We start from the raw sequence: 20,905 nt of genomic DNA, 5'->3' as shown, positions 1-20,905 counted from the left end.
CTTTTTTGGTTATGCCTTTTAACTATATGGATATTCTTTAGCATGTTGTCAGATCAGCTGGTTAAGACTATTTGGAGTAGGGGCAATTTGTTTGAAGTGGATAAATTACATAGCTTTTCAGGTCCTGCAATGATGGTTCATCATCAAAAGCAGTTTCTAATTTCCCTGGTATGAGATCTTTCAAACAGGCATTTGCATTTGGGCACAAAGCTGTTCCTGAATACAAAAACAAAAACAGAGTTTTAGTTGTTGCCTGACATAGATTTAAATGTGTTAATTTCCCATAGTCACCTCAATTTCTTTTCTCATATTCTAGCTATTCTGACATTTGCCAAAGGAATTGGGGGCATTCAGATACTGAGTTCAGGGAGACCAAAAAGGCACTATTAAGCTAAAGTATCCTTTGTTTGAATAAGTGATTAAAAGTGTCTGTGGAAAGTATCAGTCATCCAAGTCATTATTCTCCCAAAGGTGTTTTTTCAAGAGGCAACTGGACTTTCTTGTTTTTCTTTGAAGATGTTTCGCTTCTCATCCAAAAAACTTCTTCAGCCTGAAGAAGTTGTTGGATAAAAACTGAAATGTTTTCAAAGACAAAGTCCAGTTGCCTCTAAGAAAAGCAACTTTGGGACTCATAACATGATAAAATATATTTTATTTTAACTTTGTGAAATGAATTCAAAATTTCTTAGGACCTTTCCTGTCTAGCCCCTTTTTTAAGGAAAGATTTCATTTTCCCCCTGATCCTGTTTTTACCATTAAGTATTAGAGCTCATCAATCCCCACCCCCTCTCCAGCAGTTTTAATAATAAATTGTTGGATGTGACATTGTATTTCCTGGATCCTTTAAGATCCTTATGACAAAGAAGACCCAACAAATTAAATGCAAATTTTAAAAATCTACGTTTGAAATAAGTTGTAACTTAACATTATTTTTGTTTTAAAATGAAAATGTGAGACACTGTAATACAGAAGTTAATACAAGTTTCATTGTTAAAAATCTAATGTTTCGGCTTATGATATAAAAACATGCAAAGGGACTGATTTCCTGATATGCTGGAATGATGAGAATTGCCTAGAGAAATCTGGAATTTGTTATTAGGCCAGCAATGGGATTTTTTTTGTGTGCAATGTGGGGGGGGGAATGGTTTTGTATACAACAGGCTTAGGCAGAAGCGGGGTGGGGACAGGTAACTTAAAAGAAAAACTAACTCTCCTTCATCCTGCAACGGCAACAAGTTTCTATAATACAATGTTTAATATGAAAAGAATTAACATTCGTATATAATGAAACCTGATTTTTTTTTTTTAAACTTCCATTATTTTTGGCTGAGAAAAAACCTAACGCTGTACAAGTGCAGAAATCCAGAATTTCTTCGTTTTTCCTCGGAGGTAAAGCGGGTGAAGCGTTTTTTCCTCTCGGGGTTGAAGTTGAAGACAATATTTTTCTCGTTAAAATTCTATGATTTCCAAATAAAAGCATTAAAAAAAAATTCATGCGGCGAACACTGCAAAACAAGCAAGGGGATGAAATAAGCCTCTAGAGCAGAACTCTTCAACCTTGGCAATTTAAGACTTGTGGACTTTGCTCACTAAGGAACTCTGGGAGTTGAAGTCCACAAGTCTTAAAAGTTGCCAAGGTTGGAGACCTCTGCGCTAGAGATGTCGTGAGGTGACTTGTCTAACCAGACTCCTCCAACGCGTTGGATTATATGGGCCACGGATAAAGGGGGGGGGGTATTAGATGTCCCCCCAAAATTGTCTTAGTCCTCTCTCTGACACTTTGCTCCTGCAGGTGACACAAACGGGTCTAATAAACCTAAGCCTGGTGAGAAGAGGCTAGTAAATTAAGTTACACCCTCTTCCCCAAACAGTTCTGGCTCTACGGTTCACAGCCAGCGGCTGAAAAAAATAGTACGCATGCGCCCAAGCACCCCTGGTTTAAAAAAAAAAAACCACCAAACCCCGCCTGTCTTCGAAAACTTGGCTGAGGACAGCCAGGCTGTAAACGCGCATGTGCCGTGGCGGGCTTGTTTGATTTTATTCAGGCGGCGAAGGCGAAAGGAGTTGCGGAGTTGGAGGAAGAGGAGCTCCGTTCGGGCTGAGTAAGTGGTTAGGCTTGATCTTTCCAGCTCTCCTGGGCGCTTTGAAATCCTGGCGGGGGAAGCCGGTTGCTTTTTAACAGTTCCAGTCTTCGAATTGTCGGTTTGGGTGGCCACGCGGTGACGTCATGGCGCCTCCACCGAGTGCGACCCTCCCTCCCCTTTTGGAGAAGTCCAGCTACGGTTCTCTAACCACGGAGAAGCTAATTGGACGACACCCGAGCATTCGCGCGGGGGGGGGGGGTCGACGCCACATCGCTTCACAGATAGTTCTCGACTTACAACCGCTCATTTGGTGCCCGTTCAAAGATGACAGCGGCACCGAAAAAAGTGAGTTCTGCCCTTTTTTTTTCCACTTTTACGACCGTTGTGGGCAGCTGCATGGTCACGTAACCAAGATTCAGAGGCCTAGCCCCGGGTTCATGTTTAGGATGGCTACAGTGTCCCCTGATCCCCTTTTGGGACCTTCCGATGAAGGGTGTCAGTGGGGAAGCCAGATTCACTTAACAACCGGGTTACTAACTGAATAGCTGCAGTGATTTGTTGAACAAAGAAAGGTCGTAAAGTGGGGCAACATTCACTTAACAATCAAAATGTTTGGCTGGATTGTGGTTGTAAATTGAGAACTACTGGTATTTATATTTTTTCGGTGCTGAAAGTGGAAAGTGACCGAGAATGAAAAGGAATGAATTGGTTGTAAACTGCCCTTAGCCCTTCAGGAGTTAGTGGCATACACATCTAGATAGATAGGTAGGTAGGTAGGTAGATTGATTGATTTTAGATAGATTAGATAGATAGACATAGATAGATAGATAGATAGATAGATAGATAGATAGATAGATAGATAGATAGTTAGTCGATGTGCAAAAAGTAAGCTGTGCTTATCTGCAATATTTACCAAGATATTTTTGACTGAAGCGGTTTTCTGCGGTTGCAGCATGGTGGCATTGTTAATGTCTTCAATGTAAACCTAATATATATGTATTATGATGATCCCTGCAACCACTATATGTCTAGCAGTCCTCTGGATATTTGCAGCCTGGATGTGGTAGCCCTCTTGACCTCTTTATAGTCAATTGTTCAATGGATCCGAGGTTCTTGGCCATTCCTGCCTTGCATTTCATGGGGTTTTTTGGTCTTGCGGTTGTTTAAGGCCCACTGGTAAATATAAACAAAACTTTATTTTGCTTGAATGGGCTGTACTCGCTGACATTTTCTTTGTAGGCAATTCAGGAGCCTCACTGCTAGGACTGATGTTACCTAGTTTGGGAAATGAAAAATCTGCAAGAAAACAAGCAAGCTAACCAAGGATCTCTCACAGTCAACCCCGAGCTTCAAATATTCTCCTTTATCAAAGCCTCACTTTGAATTTGCGTTTTGTGGCTTTAGTTCCATAAATTATATTGCAGTTGCTAGAAAAAATGAGGATGATAACTGGACACATAATGATTGATACTGAACCAACATCTGCAAAATTCCTAAAATTAATGTTTCACTGTAGTTATTTAATTAACTTTGTTTTTGAAGGATAGGAAACTAGGCTTAATGAGAATTCTTTATTGTTAAACTTTTCAGCACAGACGGTATTCTTCCAAAGGTCTTGGCTCAACAGGTAATGAAATTACCTACAAGTTTTAAAACATATAGCACTTTTAATGCTTTAGTAAGAAATATTACTATTCAAATTAAGCCATACATTTTCCTGCAATTCTGCAGTAATAGTCAATAATTCAATATCTAATGGAGGGCCAAGATATGTGAACCATTTATAAAAGAGAACAGTCTCTGCATATTTAACAAAGGCAATTAATTCCTTTTTCTTTACAGTGCAGGGATTGAAATGCAAAAATTAGGCTGATAATCTGGATATCATCTGATAGGCCCAACTATGTATTCAATTTGTTTAAGTAGGGTTGGTTATTACCTAAGGGAAAAAAGGAGTACCAAGTTAAATGAAGTGAGATCTTTAAAGAGCTGTGGATGAAATATTTATGCATTTCTTATTAAGCATAGAATATTTTGCTTATTTTTATATTTGTTTCCCATTTGTATGTCTTTTGTGTAATCTGAAGCAGTAAATCATGTGAGAATTCTATACCTTGTAGATCTTCTCTCCAGATAAATATTTAATGGAATCAGACTAATTTGGAGAGCAATTGTATTGTGTAAAGTTCAGCAAAAACCCCCATGAATCTTCAAGCGTCCTGAATCTTTTGAATAATAAGAATGTTCTTGGAGAAATAAAACAATTGAGCTTTTCTATCACAGCAGAAACACCAAGATACAGTGGTACCTGTACCTAAGAACGCCTCTACTTAAGAACTTTTCTAGATAAGAACCAGATGTTCAAGATTTTTTTGCCTTTTCTCAAGAACCATTTTCCACTTACAAACCCGAGCCTCCAAAACCGTAACCGGAAAAGGCAGGGAGAAGCCTCCGTGAAGCCTCTCTAGGAATCTACTGGAAGGAAACAGCGCCAGAAAAGGCGGGGAGAAGCCTCCATGGGGCCTCTCTAGGAATCTCTTGGGAGGAAACAGGGCCTCCACCCTCCCTGTGGTTTCCCCAATCGCACACATTATTTGCTTTTACATTGATTCCTATGGGAAAAAATACTTCTTACAAACTTTTCTACTTAAGAACATGGTCACAGAACAAATTATGTTCGTAAGTAGAGGTACCACTGTAATTTTTATTTTCTAATGTAATGATTGTGGGGGTAAAAGAATCTAATGTTTGTATGTTTTTTGAGAAATACACATTTTTTTTGTTTCAGATCAGTTCTCAAGACATGGAGTCTGCTTCTGTATGTGGAGAAAATGCTGAAGCTTTGGGTAAAAGGATTATAATTTTCTTGTTTGATCTTCCTTTACTGCTTCGTCAAAGTATGTGTCACTGTCAATTACAGCTTGCTGCAATGTGTGAACCCACCTCAACAAGCCATATAAAGTAAACCATAGTTTAGCAGAATGTGAGGGCCATTGGTAAGTTGACGAATCCCTTCAACTTACAAATGTGTACCCATGTTTTCTCAAAAATAATACCCTGTCTTATATTTTTTAAAACCCTGAAATAAGCACTGGACCTTATTGTTATGCATTCAAAAGCCTGATTGGGCTTATTATCCAGGGATATCTTATTTTGGGGAAAATATGATACTATAGACAAAAGAAATATGGGGTGGGGGAAACCATAAATTGATTTGTGGATCAATTTAGTCTTATCATTTCTCTTTGAATTAATATTTAGAATTTGTGTGAAAGTGCTAATAATAACTCCTGGGCTGATTGAGATGTGCTGGTTTAGAAATTGATCCATAAATTGGCAATCTCTGGGTATTTTAGTTAGATTCCTATAATACGTAGCATGGGTAGGATAAGAAGCCTGTACAGTAGTACCTCGTGATACGAAACCCTCGTCTTACAAACTTTTCGAGATACGAACCCGAGGTTCGGGATTTTTGTGCCTCTTCTTACGAACTTTTTTCGCCTTACGAATCTGCCGTCGCGAACGCCAAACCTGGAAGTTTGGCAAAAGTTCGGGTTCGGTATTCGGGTTTGGCTGAGAAGCGCCGCCGCCCGGCTGCCACCTTTTGAAACAGCTGGGGGGCTTCTCGGCGTTCTCCTGAACGCCGAACCCGAAAGTTCAGCAAAATTTTGGGTTCGGCGTTTGGGTTTGGGAGGCTGCCGAGAAGCGCCTCTGCCCGGCTGTCACCTTTGCAGAAGAGCTGCGGAGTTGTCGGCCGGTCGGGAGACTCAAATGGAGGTGAGGAATCCCAATAGGGAATTCAATGGGCGGAGCTTTGATGTCATGAACGTCCTTCCTGGAGTCCACGTTTCGGCCGGCCAGGAAGGACGTCTCCGTGACGTCAAAGCTCCGCCTATGGAATTCCCTGTTGGGATTCCCCACATCCGTTTGAGCTTCCCAATCGGCCGACAGCTCCGCGGCTCTTCTGCGAAGGTGACAGCTGGGTGGCGGCGCTTCTCGGCGGCCACCTGAACGCGGAACCCAAACTTTTGCTGAACTTTTCGGGTTCGGTGTTCGTGAGAATGCCGAGAAGCGCCCGGCTGTTTCAAAAGGTGACAGCTGGGTGGCGGCGCCCAGCGGAGCGCCGTTTTTGCGATTTTTTTTTTTGCTTGCACGCATTAATTGTTAATTGTTTCGTCTTACGAACTTTTCACCTTATGAACCTCCTCCCGGAACCAATTAAGTTCGTTAGACGAGGTATCACTGTATTTGAGTATACTAGGGTGATTTGACAGAAAAACACACACACTCTGTGCGTGTATATAGCTAGCCTATTCATATATCAGAATCCTTTCCCTCAGCTTACATCCTGTTTGCATGAATTTTAAATTAATATAATTGAAAATAAGTGCTGGATTTTTTGCCTTGAAATATTTTGGTTTTTATATGAAACATGTTTTCTTTACTTTCCTTCTTTGTAGAAAACGAGTGTGCTCAGGGGCTTGAAAAAGCATCCTCACAGGGTGTTGATCCTGAAATACACTGTGCTTCAACTTCATTTAATGAATCTTTTGGACAGCTCCCTAGCCCCAAAGTTGCACGTCGCTCCATGAGTCGCTTCAGTATGAAACTAGGTGGTAAACCCCGGAGGTCACTGCCACCTTTTCATTTTGATATTTTGGGTATGTTTCCTTGAAGCAAATAACAATTAAGGATGAATTTGGTAGGAGGAAGACAACATGAGTCAAGTTCTGGAAGAAGCTATGTGAACTATCCCTAAACAGATGGCACCCTAAAATTTGCTGAACTATCCGATTGCTGCATAATATGGGTTTAATATGAGTATTTTAAAAATAGATTTTCTCCTTCCCCAGGGCAACAATCCTCAACATTAGATTGGAAGAACTGAAAGTTTTAGTTTACTTTTTTGTGTACTGAAGTTTTGGGCTTTTTTTAGCAGAATGTATGCCTTAGTCTAAAGACTGTGCACTCTTAGATGCATATCTTTTTGTTTTATGTATCATTTATGTGCACTGAGAGCCTATGCATCAAGACAAATTCCTTGTGTGTCCAATCACACTTGGCCAATAAAAAATTCTATTCTATTCTCCTCTCCTCTCTCTCCTCTCCTCTCCCCTCTCCTCTCTCCTCTCCTCTATTCTTAGATTACCAAGATACTAGACACATTTTCAGAACTTTTAATTTTACCCATTTTGAGTGGCAATAGTTGTTACAGAGAAGATGTTGTGGTGCTATATTACAGGCCACTGATTGCCTGTTTCTAGTCTAAAACAATGTTCACCTGCCCTTAAATAATCACACTATGATTTTTAAAAAATGCTCTTTATAAACTCCAAGTAAATGAAGTAGTAATGAAGTTACTACTAATAAAGTTGTGAAAAATTTGGGGGCATAAAGTGCTGTTTTTTAATTTACTATTTATCTATTTAATTTATTACTTTCCAACCTGGTCTTCTCTAAAGATGGTGAATATCAACTCTCATCCAGCACCAGGTTAGAGGAAGGCTTTGTTCTAGTAATAATGCTTACCTGTTCAGAGATAAATACCACTGTGTTTAGTAAACTTTGCTTGTGGATTGTAAAAATGTAAATTGACTAAAAGTATTAGGCATAGTGTTCAATTGTTAAAATATAGTAGTAGTAGTAGTAGTAATAATAATAATAATAATAATAATAATTTATTAGATTTGTATGCCGCCCCTCTCCGCAGACTCAGAGATTTGAAATTTGTAATTTTCCCAAACTGAAATGATACCATTTTGCTGAACTTTCAGACTTGAGTAAGGCAATCAGTCTGCATTTGCCAGAGGCTGACAGAATGGCAGCACTCCTCCTTTCTAGTTTCCAGGTAAAGTTCAAGTTAAATCTTAATGGGGTTGTCACTGTGGAAAAGTGGTGACTGACTACACAGGGTTTTGCTTTGAATCAGTGTGGATACAGTGGTGATGGTAGCATGATGAATGCAGCAAGGAGTTGACCTACATATTGTAAGAGTGCACAAGCCACTGTCTAAACCAGGCTCTTATCAGAATGAGTCTGGATTATTTATTTATCTATTTATTTATTTATTTATTTATTAATTATTATTATTATTTATTTATTTAATTGGATTTATATGCTGCCCCTCTCCGAAGACTCAGGGCGGCTTACAACATATAAAAACAACAGAATACCGTAATTAAATCCAATTGATTAAAATTAAACGAACAATCTAAAATCCCCAGTTATGCTAATAAAAAAATCAGTCATACCCATTCAAACAACAACCATACAAAAATTTGTTGGCCATGGGCTGAGATCTAATCGCTCCAAGCCTGGCGGCATAAATGAATCTTGACTCTTGTGAAAGGCGAGGAGGGTGGGGGCGGTGCAAATCTCTACGGTGAGCTGATTTCAGAGGGCCGGGGCCCCCACAGGGAAGGCTCTTCTCCCTAGGTCTCGCCAAATGATATTGTCTAATTGCCAGGACCTTGGGAAAGCTGCCTCTGTGAGACCTAACCAGTCGCTGGGACTCATACGGCAGAAGGCGGTCTCGGAAGTAATCTGGCAATGGAATTCTTATTATCGAAAGTGCTAATTTTATTGACATGGTTATTGAGAACTAGTTGATTAATACAATAAGTGCATTTCTGATTACTGGAACTTGATTGGGTTTTTGGTTGCAGTGCATACTAAGTATATAGTTAAAAGTTCTCTTATTTTTAGCAGCATTGTTGAAAAGTTAAATTTTAGCATGGATTCTGCGAACATTTAAAGATCAAATATATTCAAATTTAAATCTTTTCTTTCCTGTTAGTACTCTGCCCGAAAGCTTGAGCAATCTCTGGGGCACATGGAAGGCTTTAATTTTGAAACTTTTCAGCAGAATGGTAAGTTTTATGTATGGTGTACCTCAAGAGAGAAAGGGTTATGTCCAGGGTTGAAATACACTTACCTTCCCTCCCGGTTCATAAATGTCACTCGTGCACGCCGTCATCTGCACATGTTGAAAACCTGCAGGGGTCTCCAACGTTGGTTATGTCTCAACAGAAGAACAATTTGGTCAAGACTGTTTGATCTTAAAGCACGTATTCAGCAACCTAAAAAACAGTCCAAATTATTTTGGACAGATAATTTTGAAGGAAATCTGCCATATTTCATTTTTAAATGTGTTAACTTGGCAAACTTATCATGTAGGCATTTGCAACCAGTACCGATTCGGAAACGTGGACCAATGGTCTATCAGCAGGACACTGATTAGGCATATAAACTCTTGTACTATAGAAGGTGTAGTAAAACCTGAGGAACCAGTCTTGAGCAGGCTTGTCAAACTGGTGGCTTGTGGGCCGGATGCATTACACATAAGCCACACCCACCCTGGCTCTGCAAAGGCAAAAACTTCGCAATTCAGCAAGATGCGTTACATATGCAATCAAGTTTGACATTCGGGATCTAGAGTCTACATGGCCACAAATGGACTAAGTGCAACCTCTCTTGAATTGTGTTGATCCTCATCTAACACCAAGATAATGCTGACAATTAGTTGAGTAGATTCCTGTGCATAGGCATGATTAGCAGTAAATAAATTCAGTTGGAACTTCATATGTAGTTCTGATCTTTCACGCCTGACTTTCTAACACTGATTCTGTTATACACTACGTTTGGCATCCCATTATGTGAATTGAAATTTTATTTAGGAATACAGTGGTCCCTCGATTTTCGCAGGTTCGAACTTCCCGAAACGGCTATACCGCGGTTTTTCAAAAATATTAATTAAAAAATACTTTGCTGTTTTTTACCCTATACCATGGTTTTTCCCGCCCGATGACGTCATATGTCATCGCCAAACTTTCGTCCGCCTTTAATAAATATTTTTTTAAATAAACTTTAATAAATAAACATGGTGAGTAATAATCTAAATGGTTGCTAAGGGAATGAGAAATTGCAGTTTAGGGGTTTAAAGTGTTAAGGGAAGGCTTGTGATACTGTCCATAGCCAAAAATAGTGTATTTACTTCCGCATCTCTACTTCGCGGAAATTCGACTTTCGCGGGCAGTCTCGGAACGCATCCCCCGCGGAAATCGAGGGAACACTGTACAACCAATGTTTCCTTCTTTCTATGTATTTCAAGAGAAAATCATGGTGGTAGACAAAAGTCCAGGGAAATTTGTCCTTCAATCTTAGTAGAACACAGAAAGCTCATTTCCCCCCCACTCAGTGATCTCTTATATAGCATTTCATCCTATTCACTCTCGGTTTTCATTATCTTTTCTAGTGAGCTCACTTTCAGAAGAGCTGATGCTCCATACAGAGAAACTGATCCTGGATGGATTTGTGCAGAAATGCTTTGATGACCCCAAATGGTAAAATGGCTAATCTTTTTTTAATGTGTTTCAACTAAAACAAGTTCTTATAGTCATGTACCTGACACATATTTCTTGAATTCTTGGTGATCTCTGAGCTTGGTTATTTTCCTGCAGACATTTAATTACTGGTCTATGTAACATCAATGCAAGGTAGACTGGAGTTTGCTGACTATCTTACACCTGTCAGTCTTGGTGGCGATGTGGCTTTCTCTTTGATGATTTCTTGACTAAACAATTGTTTCTTCCCTGATTGTTCATGGGGTGCTATTTCCTGCTTATCATGGTTAATTGCTGGAGTAGATGTATTCTATCTAGGCGATTTGCTTCCTTCCTAGGCTTTTGACTATATTGTAAATTTGGCGGGACCCAGGGGAAGAGCCTTCTCTGTGGCGGCCCCGACCCTCTGGCACCAGCTCCCCCCAGAGATCAGAATTGCCCCCACCCTCCTTGCCTTTCGTAAGCTCCTTAAAAACCACCTCTATCGTCAGGCATGGGGGAATTGAGATATTTCTTTCCTCCAGGCCTATACAATTTATGTATGGTATATTTGTGTGCATGTTTGGTTTTTAATAAGGGTTTTTAGTTATTTTAAATATTAGATTTGTTATATGTTGTTTTATTATTATTGTTAGCCACCCCAAGTCTACGGAGAGGGGCGGCATACAAATCAAATAAATGAATGAATGAATGAATGAATGAATGAATGGTATGTACATGTAGTCCTTGACTTGCAATAGTTCATTTACTGACCTTTCAAAGTAACAAAGGCACTGAAAAAAAGCGATTTATGACCATTTTTCATATTTATGACTGTTGCAGCATCGCCATGGTCATGTGATTTACATTTGGAAGCTTGACAATTGACTTGCATTTATGATGGTTGCAGTGTCCTGCAGTCATGTGATTCCCTTTTGCTTTCTTCTGACAAGCAAAGACAATGGGGTAACCAGATTCACTTAAGAAAGATTAATTTAATAATTGCTGCGATTCACGTAACAAATGTGGCCAAAAAGTTGTAAAGTAGAGCCAAACCCATTTAACAAATCACTTAGCAACACAACTTTTGGGCTCAATTGTGGTCGTAAGTTGACTACCTGTACATGGGATATTTGTATATTTTGCCCATTTTGCCTGCTAAAGTCACTCTTCAAAGTGGTAATGCTGTTTCAGGAAAAATCACTATCATCCCAGCAGATAAAACCAAATCACTGTTATTAACAGAACACAATATGTATGGAAAGCCATAAGCATAAAGAATCCTACAGTCCCATAAATAACTACCGGTAGTTCTCAACCTAAAATGCATCCAAAAAATTCACCAGAAACGTGGACATCTTGCAGATGGGAGGAAATACTCTTATTAATGCTCCACTACAGAGCCTCCACAATATCAAGGACCTAAGAATAGAAGACTTTCCTCGATGTCATAGAACTCTTCATGTCTATAGATCCAGAAATATCCAAAAAAATCACTGCAGCATCACTACACAAACACATATGCAACTTAAAAGAATATTATTATTATTATTATTATTATTATTATTATTATTATTATTATTATTAATTCAATTTGTATGCCGCCCCTCTCCAGAGACTCGGACTGGAAACCCAGAATCATGACATTCATCAATTTTGCTTTCTGGTTCAATGGACAAATATATTAAGAAATCTTTAGTCATACCCATTAAGTCAGTACTCACGATTCTTAGCTAAGATTAGCTAAGATTGTGATAGAAGCAGTAACATTCTCACACAAACACTAAAACTTTAGATCTGCTTTCTAGATGACAAAGCTTAGAGAGTTACAATAACCCAACAGTTCACCCCCAAGCTACACATATTCTCTTTGTTGTATGCAGGTTGCCTAAGAATTGCATATTATAGAAAAAACAGAAACCACAATTTGTGGTTTTCTATAAATAGTGTCTAAAATCACTGCATCTTCTATTTTAGTGCTCTGTCAGATCCTGCATTCAATGAAGTGACTGCCTTAAAGGATGCCATTGCAAGGTAAGATCGATTCCAAACCCAAATGTGCTGTAATAATATAGGCCAGTGATGGCGAACCTATGGCACGAGTGCCACAGGTGGCATGCGGAGCCATATCTGCTGGTACACAAGCCATTGCCCTAGCTGAGCTCCAACATGCATGTGTGTGCCGGCCATCTGATTTTTGGCTCACACAGAGGGTCTTGGAGGACATTTTTGGCTTCCAGAGACCCTCCAGGGGGGTGGGGGAGGGCATTTTTACCCTCCACCAGCTCCAGGGAAGACATTGGAGCCTGGGAAGGGCAAAACATGAGCCTATGGGGCAAACCAGAAGTTGGGAAACAGGCTGTTTCCGGCTTCCAGAGGGCCTCTGGGGGGTGGGAGAAGCTGTTTTCGCCCACCCCAGGCACTGAATTATAGTGTGGGCACTCGCACATGTGTGATAGTACGCCCTCACGATCTTTCGGCACCCGAGGAATAAAAAGGTTTGCCATCACTGACATACGCCCTGCAGTGACCAACTTGGTAATATTCAAGGGAGAATAAATTTGATGAAAGTATCTAGGGAACGCTTTTTTCCTCCTTTTTAGCGTAGTAATATTTTACGACAGGAAGTGTGGCCATAAAAAAGGAGATTCTATGTCCTCCAGTTACATCACTGTTTCACTGCCATACTTTTATAACCCTTGGGGGGGGGGTCAAAGAACAAATTATTACTCCTAGTTAGGGAAAGATTGCCTTTCCTGGACAGTAAAGTGGTAAAGGATTACGGTAATTTATCTTTGTTCTAAAATGAAAGTCTTTTCATTTTGTCATTAAGTACTGCTTAGTTTGTTCTAAAGGGAAGCTTCCTTAAAATAGTGACAATCCTAAAGTGCTGTATTAAACCTAGCCATCAGATTATAGTCTAAAACATTATTTCCCATCTGGTTCAAATTCTTCTTTCTCTCTCATGGTTAAACATAATTCAGCATTATATCTGAACTAATCACCATGCAAAGGAGAATGAACCTTAAGCATATTTGTTCTCATTAGCATAATAATGTTGATGCATGATTAAAGGCTTTAAGTAGAGTGACAATGTGCAATTTGTGCCGGGAACAAGTGCAAACAACCATGGACTCTTCCTCTTAAGATATCAATAATATGCCCACATGAGAGAGAATAAAAATGTGTATTTATTTAAAACATGTATATACAGCTTCCCATGAAAGGGAATCCCCAAACAATTTGCAATTAACATTACATTTGAAGTTAAAACAGTAAGTTGGAAGCCATTAATAAAACCAAAGATGTTTTACAAGAATACAATACAAAACAAAATCTGCAAAATAAAATTAATACTTTAAATAGAGAATGCAATAAGAATCACAGTAGGATTAAAACACAAATTCTGGGAAAATAACAATATTTACCTTGTGCCAAAAGAGATGACAAACATGGCCCTGGGTTGAAAGGCATTCCTGAGCAGGTCTTTCAAATTATGTTATGAGTAGGAAGAGATGAATTTTCAGATTTTAAATTGTAAATGGCTTTGTAGTTAAAGCAACCATCTTGAATTGGGACTGGGGAAAAACCGGAAACCAGTGAAGAAGACATGAAGAACTTGAATATTATGTTTGTATTGCCTCATTGCAGTCATACCTCTGCTGCAATAGGTTGAAATAACTGAAGACTCTGAGGTGTTAATCATGAAGGTTATTCAGGTTATTCAGGCTTTTAATGAACAAAATTTACTTGAGTAATTGAAACCAAAATTCCCCAGCAATTTCCATGGTGCCTTTTTCTCTGGAACCCCACTGTTTATTTTCTCTTTCTCTTTCTTTCTTTCTTTTGTGAAGTACCAAGTAACATTAGCCCACTGTTTTCTGTACTCCCCCCCCCCCCAAAATAAATCTGATATAGTATGTTTTATAATGTAATTGCAATGCTTGTCTAACATGGACTAATAAAAGCTTTTGTGCTTTATAAGCATTTTCTATTTATAAATTCAGCCTATTCAATCATTCATTGAGCCTTTTAATGCTTTGATGTCATTTTCTGTTCCTCCAAGGGAAAGAAGCTTTAAAGAATGCTTTCCTGTTAGTATTTATTTATTAATTTACTAAAAATTTACTTTAAAAACCCTCATTGGTTAAGGTCTGTTATTTCTCTATTAAAACAGAATGAAACTGGAAGCAAGAAGAGGTTACAGTATTTGGTTTATAAGCCATATATCATCCATCCCTGAACCATGTTCATTAAGAAACTATAAAACTGACTGAACTTTTAAAGATGGAAGAAAATTCCATTTTGATTATAATAACCCCTCCAGCATTTCAGAGTAGTTATGTATTATAGGCAAGATTGTTATAAAATCTTAAGATAGACTTCCTGTATTAAAGTAGATAATAATGCTCAAGACCTCATGAACATTGCATAATGTATCATGTAAGCACTTGCATAAATCTGATTCCTAAACTTGTTTAAAACTAAGGACTAGTTCTATCTGTTTCCATCACATCAAAATTGAGTTACCGTAATTTTATTAGTCTTAGCTGAATGGAACTGATTTATGATCATCCCGGGAGAATATGGAAGACCAAGTGTATACAGTATTGATGGACCATGTAGTGCCATATACAATTCTCAAGAGACCTTTCAGTTAAGGCTACTTCAAGTTAATGACAGCAAATGACAGCACTAATGTCTCTGGTGCTGAAGCTAATTATAATCTATATTTTTAACAGGTTTTCAGCAGAGAATCAAGCTTGGGATGAGCTACTTTTATCTTACCAGAAAAAAATGGAAGAAATATCCAGGTTAGAATATTGGCTATTTTTATCCTTAGATTATTCTGAAAGCAGGGTTACAAAGTTAAAGGCTATAAGATTTATATAATGTAATCTAATGGACAAGAACAGAAAAAAGGGAGTATGGGCAGGCCCACACATTTTAATTGTCATTAGTAGGTAAACCCTAAACATTAAAACTGGTGTTTTTTAATATTTCAAAATAGTTAACAATTTGAGTGAGGGATAGTAAAATGTGAACTGATCAAAAATGTGTTGATGCTGCATTTTTCAGTGGTTGAACTGAAGAGGGAAGCAATAGTTGATACTGTTTTGAGTGACTAGCTGCTAAGAAATAGCTAACCATCTCATTAGAAAGGGAAGCTGGAAACTTCTAGAAGGGGAAGACAAGAGATTGGGGATTGTTGAAGATAAGGAGGCAGGTCCAGTTTTGTGGGTCGTGAAAGATTTTTAACTAAGGGGTCAAGATAAATATATAATTTGGTTAATGCTTTTAAAGATTTTTTCCTTATTTTATTAACTTTATAATTGTTCATTGGGATTTGAAGTCTCTTAAGGGTTACACCAGGATTGGTAACATACAACAAACATGATAGTAATATTGTACCAGTAAAGGGATTTGTTTTTTTTTTTTATCATGTAGAGAAGGATTCCCTTCTCATCCCCAAAAAGGTGAAAAAAAAGACTGTTGCTGAGTCAGATATTGTTGAGAATTGGTGGCTGGCATCTAACTGAGAAAAAAGGCAGGAGTGGGAACCCAGAATGAATAAATGAGGGTTAGGCCAGAATCTGATCGTCACATACCCTGTAATAGTGAATTTACTGACCATTTCCTGATGGTTGTGATCTTCCTTTTTATCTTTTAAGGCAGCTAGAGTCATGCGAGCTGAAACAAGCACCAGAGGAATCTTGCAGCTATCTTGGGACATCCCAAGCCCATGTACTTCAAGCCAAGCCAGACTATCAGAAAATACTGGATTGTCAAGGAGAAGTCTTTTATTGCCTACAGGGAGTGGTGAGTGATGACAACAGTTATTGTACCATTGTTTTGTCATTCCCTACTGTCTTTTAAAAAATTAATGTTATTAACTAGCATTAATTTTAAAAAGACAGTTAGGAATGGTGCAATAATTAAGTGAGGGAAAGAGCCAGGTATTGAAAGCCCGCAATTCTTTCCTCTGAGAACTTAAAGCAGTTCTCAGTCCTCTAAGAACTTGAAGCAATTCACTTGAAGCAACATTTGTACTACATATACATTTTTGCTCTTCTCCACCTTCCTGAAACAGTAGGCAAGTGGTAATGCCTAGTTGGAGGACTTGATAATCCAGATGGCCAGAATTCCCAGCAATAGATTCTGTCAAAGAAACCGATGGATCAAGTTATGTCCAGAAAGTATGCGTGTGGGTAGCTTGCTGTTGTACATGCTTTTTAAAAACATAGAAACTGAAAACCTTATAACAGAGGTAAAATGATAACCAAACATAGATTGTTGAAGTAGAAAGGCACTGGACAGTGCACTTGTCAGGGAAAGAGGCAACATGTTTCCTGGGTATGAGGAACAGAGAGTGAGGATGTAGATAAAGCTATCTTAAATGATAGCATGGCTTGGAGATTTTTATAATGATTAGGAATTTCTCGATATGAAAGAATCTCAAAGTGAATAATGTGCTAGAATTGGGAATTATGTCATGATTGCCTAGGAGAGAGTACAAGGCCAAACAATAAAATTGGAAAGCTCAAATTATAAAGTAAACCCAACATTATTTTTCTAAGAAATAAAAAAGCCAAAACAAATAAGCAGATGTGCGAGAATGCTGGCTGGAGAATTCTGGGAAGTGAAGTCCACAAGTCTTAAAGTTGCCAAGTTTGAGGACCCCTGGTTTAGACTTTACCTACAGAATGAGTGGAGAGGAAGAATCTAGAATGCCCGTTAAAATGAAAAATATGTGTATTTTTCTACTCCTTTATAGTATTGAGGGTTTTCGTAAGAAATGAAAGCAGGATTCTAGAGATTTTTTTTGTAACATGAATTACAGATAGTATTTTAAGCTTGGTATAAGTAGCACAATAAATTGATAAGTACATTAATAACAGAGGATATTAAAAGGGGTATTGCACAAGGAAGGGGGAAATCAACAACAAAACTCCTAGCGAAAACATTTTTTCTATGCTTTTAATTTTTTTTTTTACTACTGATCACGTTCAGTAGTTATGTATTGCTATTGTGCTGTTTCTTTATCATTGTTTTCATTCTGTGCATTTCACAGATTACTTGAATGTTTTAAATATTTGAGAATATCAATTTAAATGAGTTATTGTATGATTTTTCTGTGCCTGCTAGTTTGGGAAAAAAGCTAGGGATGGGAGATTAGCCACTCAGAATCTTGAGATAAAGAATGGCAGGATAATTTAACTTGCTTTCTCTTCTGATTGAGTGAAGGAGTCAGATGATTGTAAGTGATAATGAGCTTCCAAGACAAAATAGATAAATCTTTCAATCAGACCTTGCTGAGTTTAGAATAAAAGTCTGGAAGGAGGCTACCAAGAGTCTAAGAAGGAGGGAACTTAAACATTTCCCATTGTTTGCTTGAATCTGCTGAATGATGCACCACAGTAATATTTAATTTAGAATAATAGAGGGAACTGGTCATTTAAAAGGTCAGAATAGATCATCTCTGCTGAATTGTCACCTTTTAAATTATATTTCTTTTCAGCTTGATGAAATCAGTCAGATGGTGAAAGTTTGTCAGACCTATGTGGAAGATACTACATTATATCTCCAGAAACTATCGACACAACTTGGTAAGTTATGAAGTAGCTATTATTTTTGTATAACTGGAACAAATTCTGGGTGTTCTTTCTCCCCTCATTCATATTAAAGATTTATTTTGTATATTTATTACATTTCTACACTGCATGACTCCCATGTATTAGACCCTGCCTAATACATATTACTCAATGCACAAAACAAAAAATAATTGCATATAAATTACAAACGGGTTTATTTGTTATATGTAATGTACACATTTGATCTATCTGAAGTCTAATTTCAGGTAACCCAAATGTTGAAAGTGAGTTTTTTCTATTCTTCCATCCTCAAGCTGATTTTCAGCTCTATTGTTATAAGGTTTTAGATTTTTAAATGTACCCATCACCAAGCACTGGAAGTTAAATTCTATTTTATTGTAATAGTAAGGAAAATGTTAAACTTATAGAATGTAATTGTATTAACTTTATTAATATTGGAGTTTTTTGTCATGACTTATAGAATGGAAGCTGACAACACATGAACACTTACTGTTTTACCCTGAAAAATTGTTTGGATAATTGGGGAACTTTACAGAGTAGTACTGTATAAGACATTGTCACAATGGTTTGAGCATTAGGAAAATCTCATTTTCCTATACTATATTTCTGTTTTCTGTAAAACAGAATTAGGTTTTTTGGTTTGTGGCAAGATTACTCTGGATCCACCTGTAAATACCAATATTGCTGATATTAATGCAAATCAGGTCATATTGATTTTTCTCTCCATTAAAAGAAACTGCTGCACTGCACATTAGAAAGGTATGTTACAGTAACAGATTCAGATTATAATAATATAATCTTGGAAATGTATGTTACATTAAGCGATTTAATAAATCCATTGGGAATGGAAAACATTATATGAGAAAGGTTAAATACATTTCAGGCTGATTTTACATTAGATATATCATTGTTTGGAACAGTTTGGAAGATATGTGTCTCAATTTATAGAGATTTTTTAGCAATTCATGCAACGCCAACCCAATGTGTTGCTTAGTTTCTGCCTAAATACATCGTAGAAAACAAAATCACAATTTGAAACTTGTTTGTAGTTTTAACTATAGTTTATTATTATGTCTGAATCCACAATTAACTTAGACTGCAAAAATGACATATATCTTTCTACAAGTATGGAAGCTTTATTAAATATTTTTATTATTTAACATCCTTATAATTAAAACTTTAAATTAATAAAAAGAAACCAAAACAAAACAAATTAAACAATATCTAACAAAGCATACAAACTAAGAAAAAGATAAAAGTACAGTATCTGTCTTACATTTTATATTATCAATAGTCACAGGTTTGCCAATAAATTCATTACTATACTATCAGTACATATTATTGTTGTTGTAAGCCGCCCAGAGTCCTTTGGAAGTTGGGCAGCATACAAATTTAATTAATAAATAATAAATTATTGCAAAATATCAGAAAATCTCCCCTATTATAGTAAACATTGCTGTATTCTTTGATTAGTAGAAAATGCTACGTTCTCCAAAAGAAATGTCACATTTCCAACAACTATCCTTAACATCTGCAATAAATTACATGATCATAAAGGTCAGCAGTCTATGTTAAGACTTTTAATATCTTGTTAGGTTCCATGATTTTGCTCTCCTCCAACATTCATTTAATAGCATAAGTATCTGGAATTAATACAACATTCTTTCTATTTCAGCCTCTAGAACTTTCCTGAGATTAGAGAAATCACCAGCCCGAAAACTTCTTAAGCTTTTCCAGACAAATACATCTGTGCCGCCACCTCCAAAAGATTAAAGAAAGTTTCAGTTTCATTTTGCTAAGAAGCATTTCATCAAGACTGTCTCATTCTTCATCTGACTTTCTAAAACTGACTTTGGAAACATCTATGTAGGCCATAGCAACTTAAATATTGGCTTGGCCATTGTTACTGATGAAAAGAGCAAGAAGATGATCTCTCCACCGATGGTAGTGGGTGGGTTGTGAGGAGGAAGAAAACAACAGATACAGCAGCTTTTCATTCTGTGTTTCCATGTATATTCTTTCAACCCCTGGAACAGAAATTCCATGGGAGAACGGGGAAGAATTTCAGAAGAGTAGGTATCTATGCATCCATGTTTTGTATATTTAATATGCAATAAACAATAGTGGAGGATGCTACACTACCATGGTTTACGATATTCTGTTTTAAGCTTCCCCAATTAATAATCAATAATAATTTATTAGATTTGTATGCCGTCCCTCTCAGTGGATTTTCTGTGTGGATATAGTATCCTTTATTCGGACTGAGCATAATCTTCCTATAGAGCTTTTCTTTTAAGTCACCCATAATGATCTAGGTCAGTGATGGTGAACCTTTTTTACCTCGGGTGCCGAAAATGTATGTGTGTGTGCTATTATGCATATGCAAGTACTCACACCCATAATTCAATGCCTAGGGATGGCAAAAATGGTTCCCTCCACCCGAAGCCCTTTGTAGGCTTGAAACAGCCCATTTCCCAAACTTTGGTGGGCCTGGTAGGCCTGTTTTTCACCCTCCCCAGGCTCCAGAGGCAAAAATGTCCTCCGCCATCCCTCCAGAGACTCTCCGGAAGCCAAACATGCCCTCCCAGAGCTCTGGGCGAACCAAAAATCACCTGGCTGGCACACACATGCACATTGGAGCTGAGCTAGGGTAAGACCTTATGTGCCAGCAGATATGGCTCCATGTGCCACCTCTGACACCTGTGCCATAGGTTCGCCATCGCTGATCTAGGTCTTGCTTGTTAAGCAGAAATCAAACATTTAAATGGGGTTCCCTTAAACTTGTGCCTCCCTCTAGCATTCGGATCAGTAACATTAAAGATGTTACTCCAGAATTTCTGCTTTAACGAGCCTTTCCTAAATTCAAAGTGAGACCAAAGTGCGAGTA

The 20,905-nt window shown here is 37.8% G+C and overlaps 1 protein-coding gene across 1 annotated transcript; it reads left to right on the top strand.

Moving 5' to 3' along the window:
• Nucleotides 1-1,917: 1,917 nt before the first annotated feature.
• Nucleotides 1,918-20,159, top strand: DSN1 (DSN1 component of MIS12 kinetochore complex). The gene is made up of 12 exons (XM_070736794.1): nucleotides 1,918-2,102; nucleotides 3,675-3,711; nucleotides 4,873-4,930; nucleotides 6,545-6,745; nucleotides 7,859-7,932; nucleotides 8,881-8,953; nucleotides 10,339-10,426; nucleotides 12,383-12,439; nucleotides 15,148-15,219; nucleotides 16,078-16,225; nucleotides 17,925-18,012; nucleotides 19,694-20,159. The coding sequence occupies exons 1-12, from the start codon at nucleotides 1,918-1,920 to the stop codon at nucleotides 19,789-19,791; spliced, it is 1,179 nt and encodes a 392-aa protein (XP_070592895.1). The 3' UTR covers nucleotides 19,792-20,159.
• Nucleotides 20,160-20,905: the final 746 nt, after the last annotated feature.

Source organism: Erythrolamprus reginae, chromosome 2 (genome assembly GCF_031021105.1).
Source record: "Erythrolamprus reginae isolate rEryReg1 chromosome 2, rEryReg1.hap1, whole genome shotgun sequence".
Classification (NCBI taxonomy): Eukaryota; Metazoa; Chordata; class Lepidosauria; order Squamata; family Dipsadidae; genus Erythrolamprus; species Erythrolamprus reginae.
The sequence above is the reverse complement of the archived record's forward strand: the minus strand, read 5'-3'. Positions and strand labels throughout refer to the sequence as shown.

What these genes read in the sequence shown, in the direction of transcription:
- DSN1 (XM_070736794.1), top strand. Translation starts at nt 1,918, where the DNA reads ATGCGCCCAAGCACCCCTGGTTTAAAAAAAAAAAACCACCAAACCCCG. An exon ending in TTTTCATTTTGATATTTTGG is followed by an intron (nt 6,746 to 7,858) that starts GTATGTTTCCTT and finishes CTGAACTTTCAG; the next exon opens with ACTTGAGTAAGGCAATCAGT. An exon ending in TGAAACTTTTCAGCAGAATG is followed by an intron (nt 8,954 to 10,338) that starts GTAAGTTTTATG and finishes TATCTTTTCTAG; the next exon opens with TGAGCTCACTTTCAGAAGAG.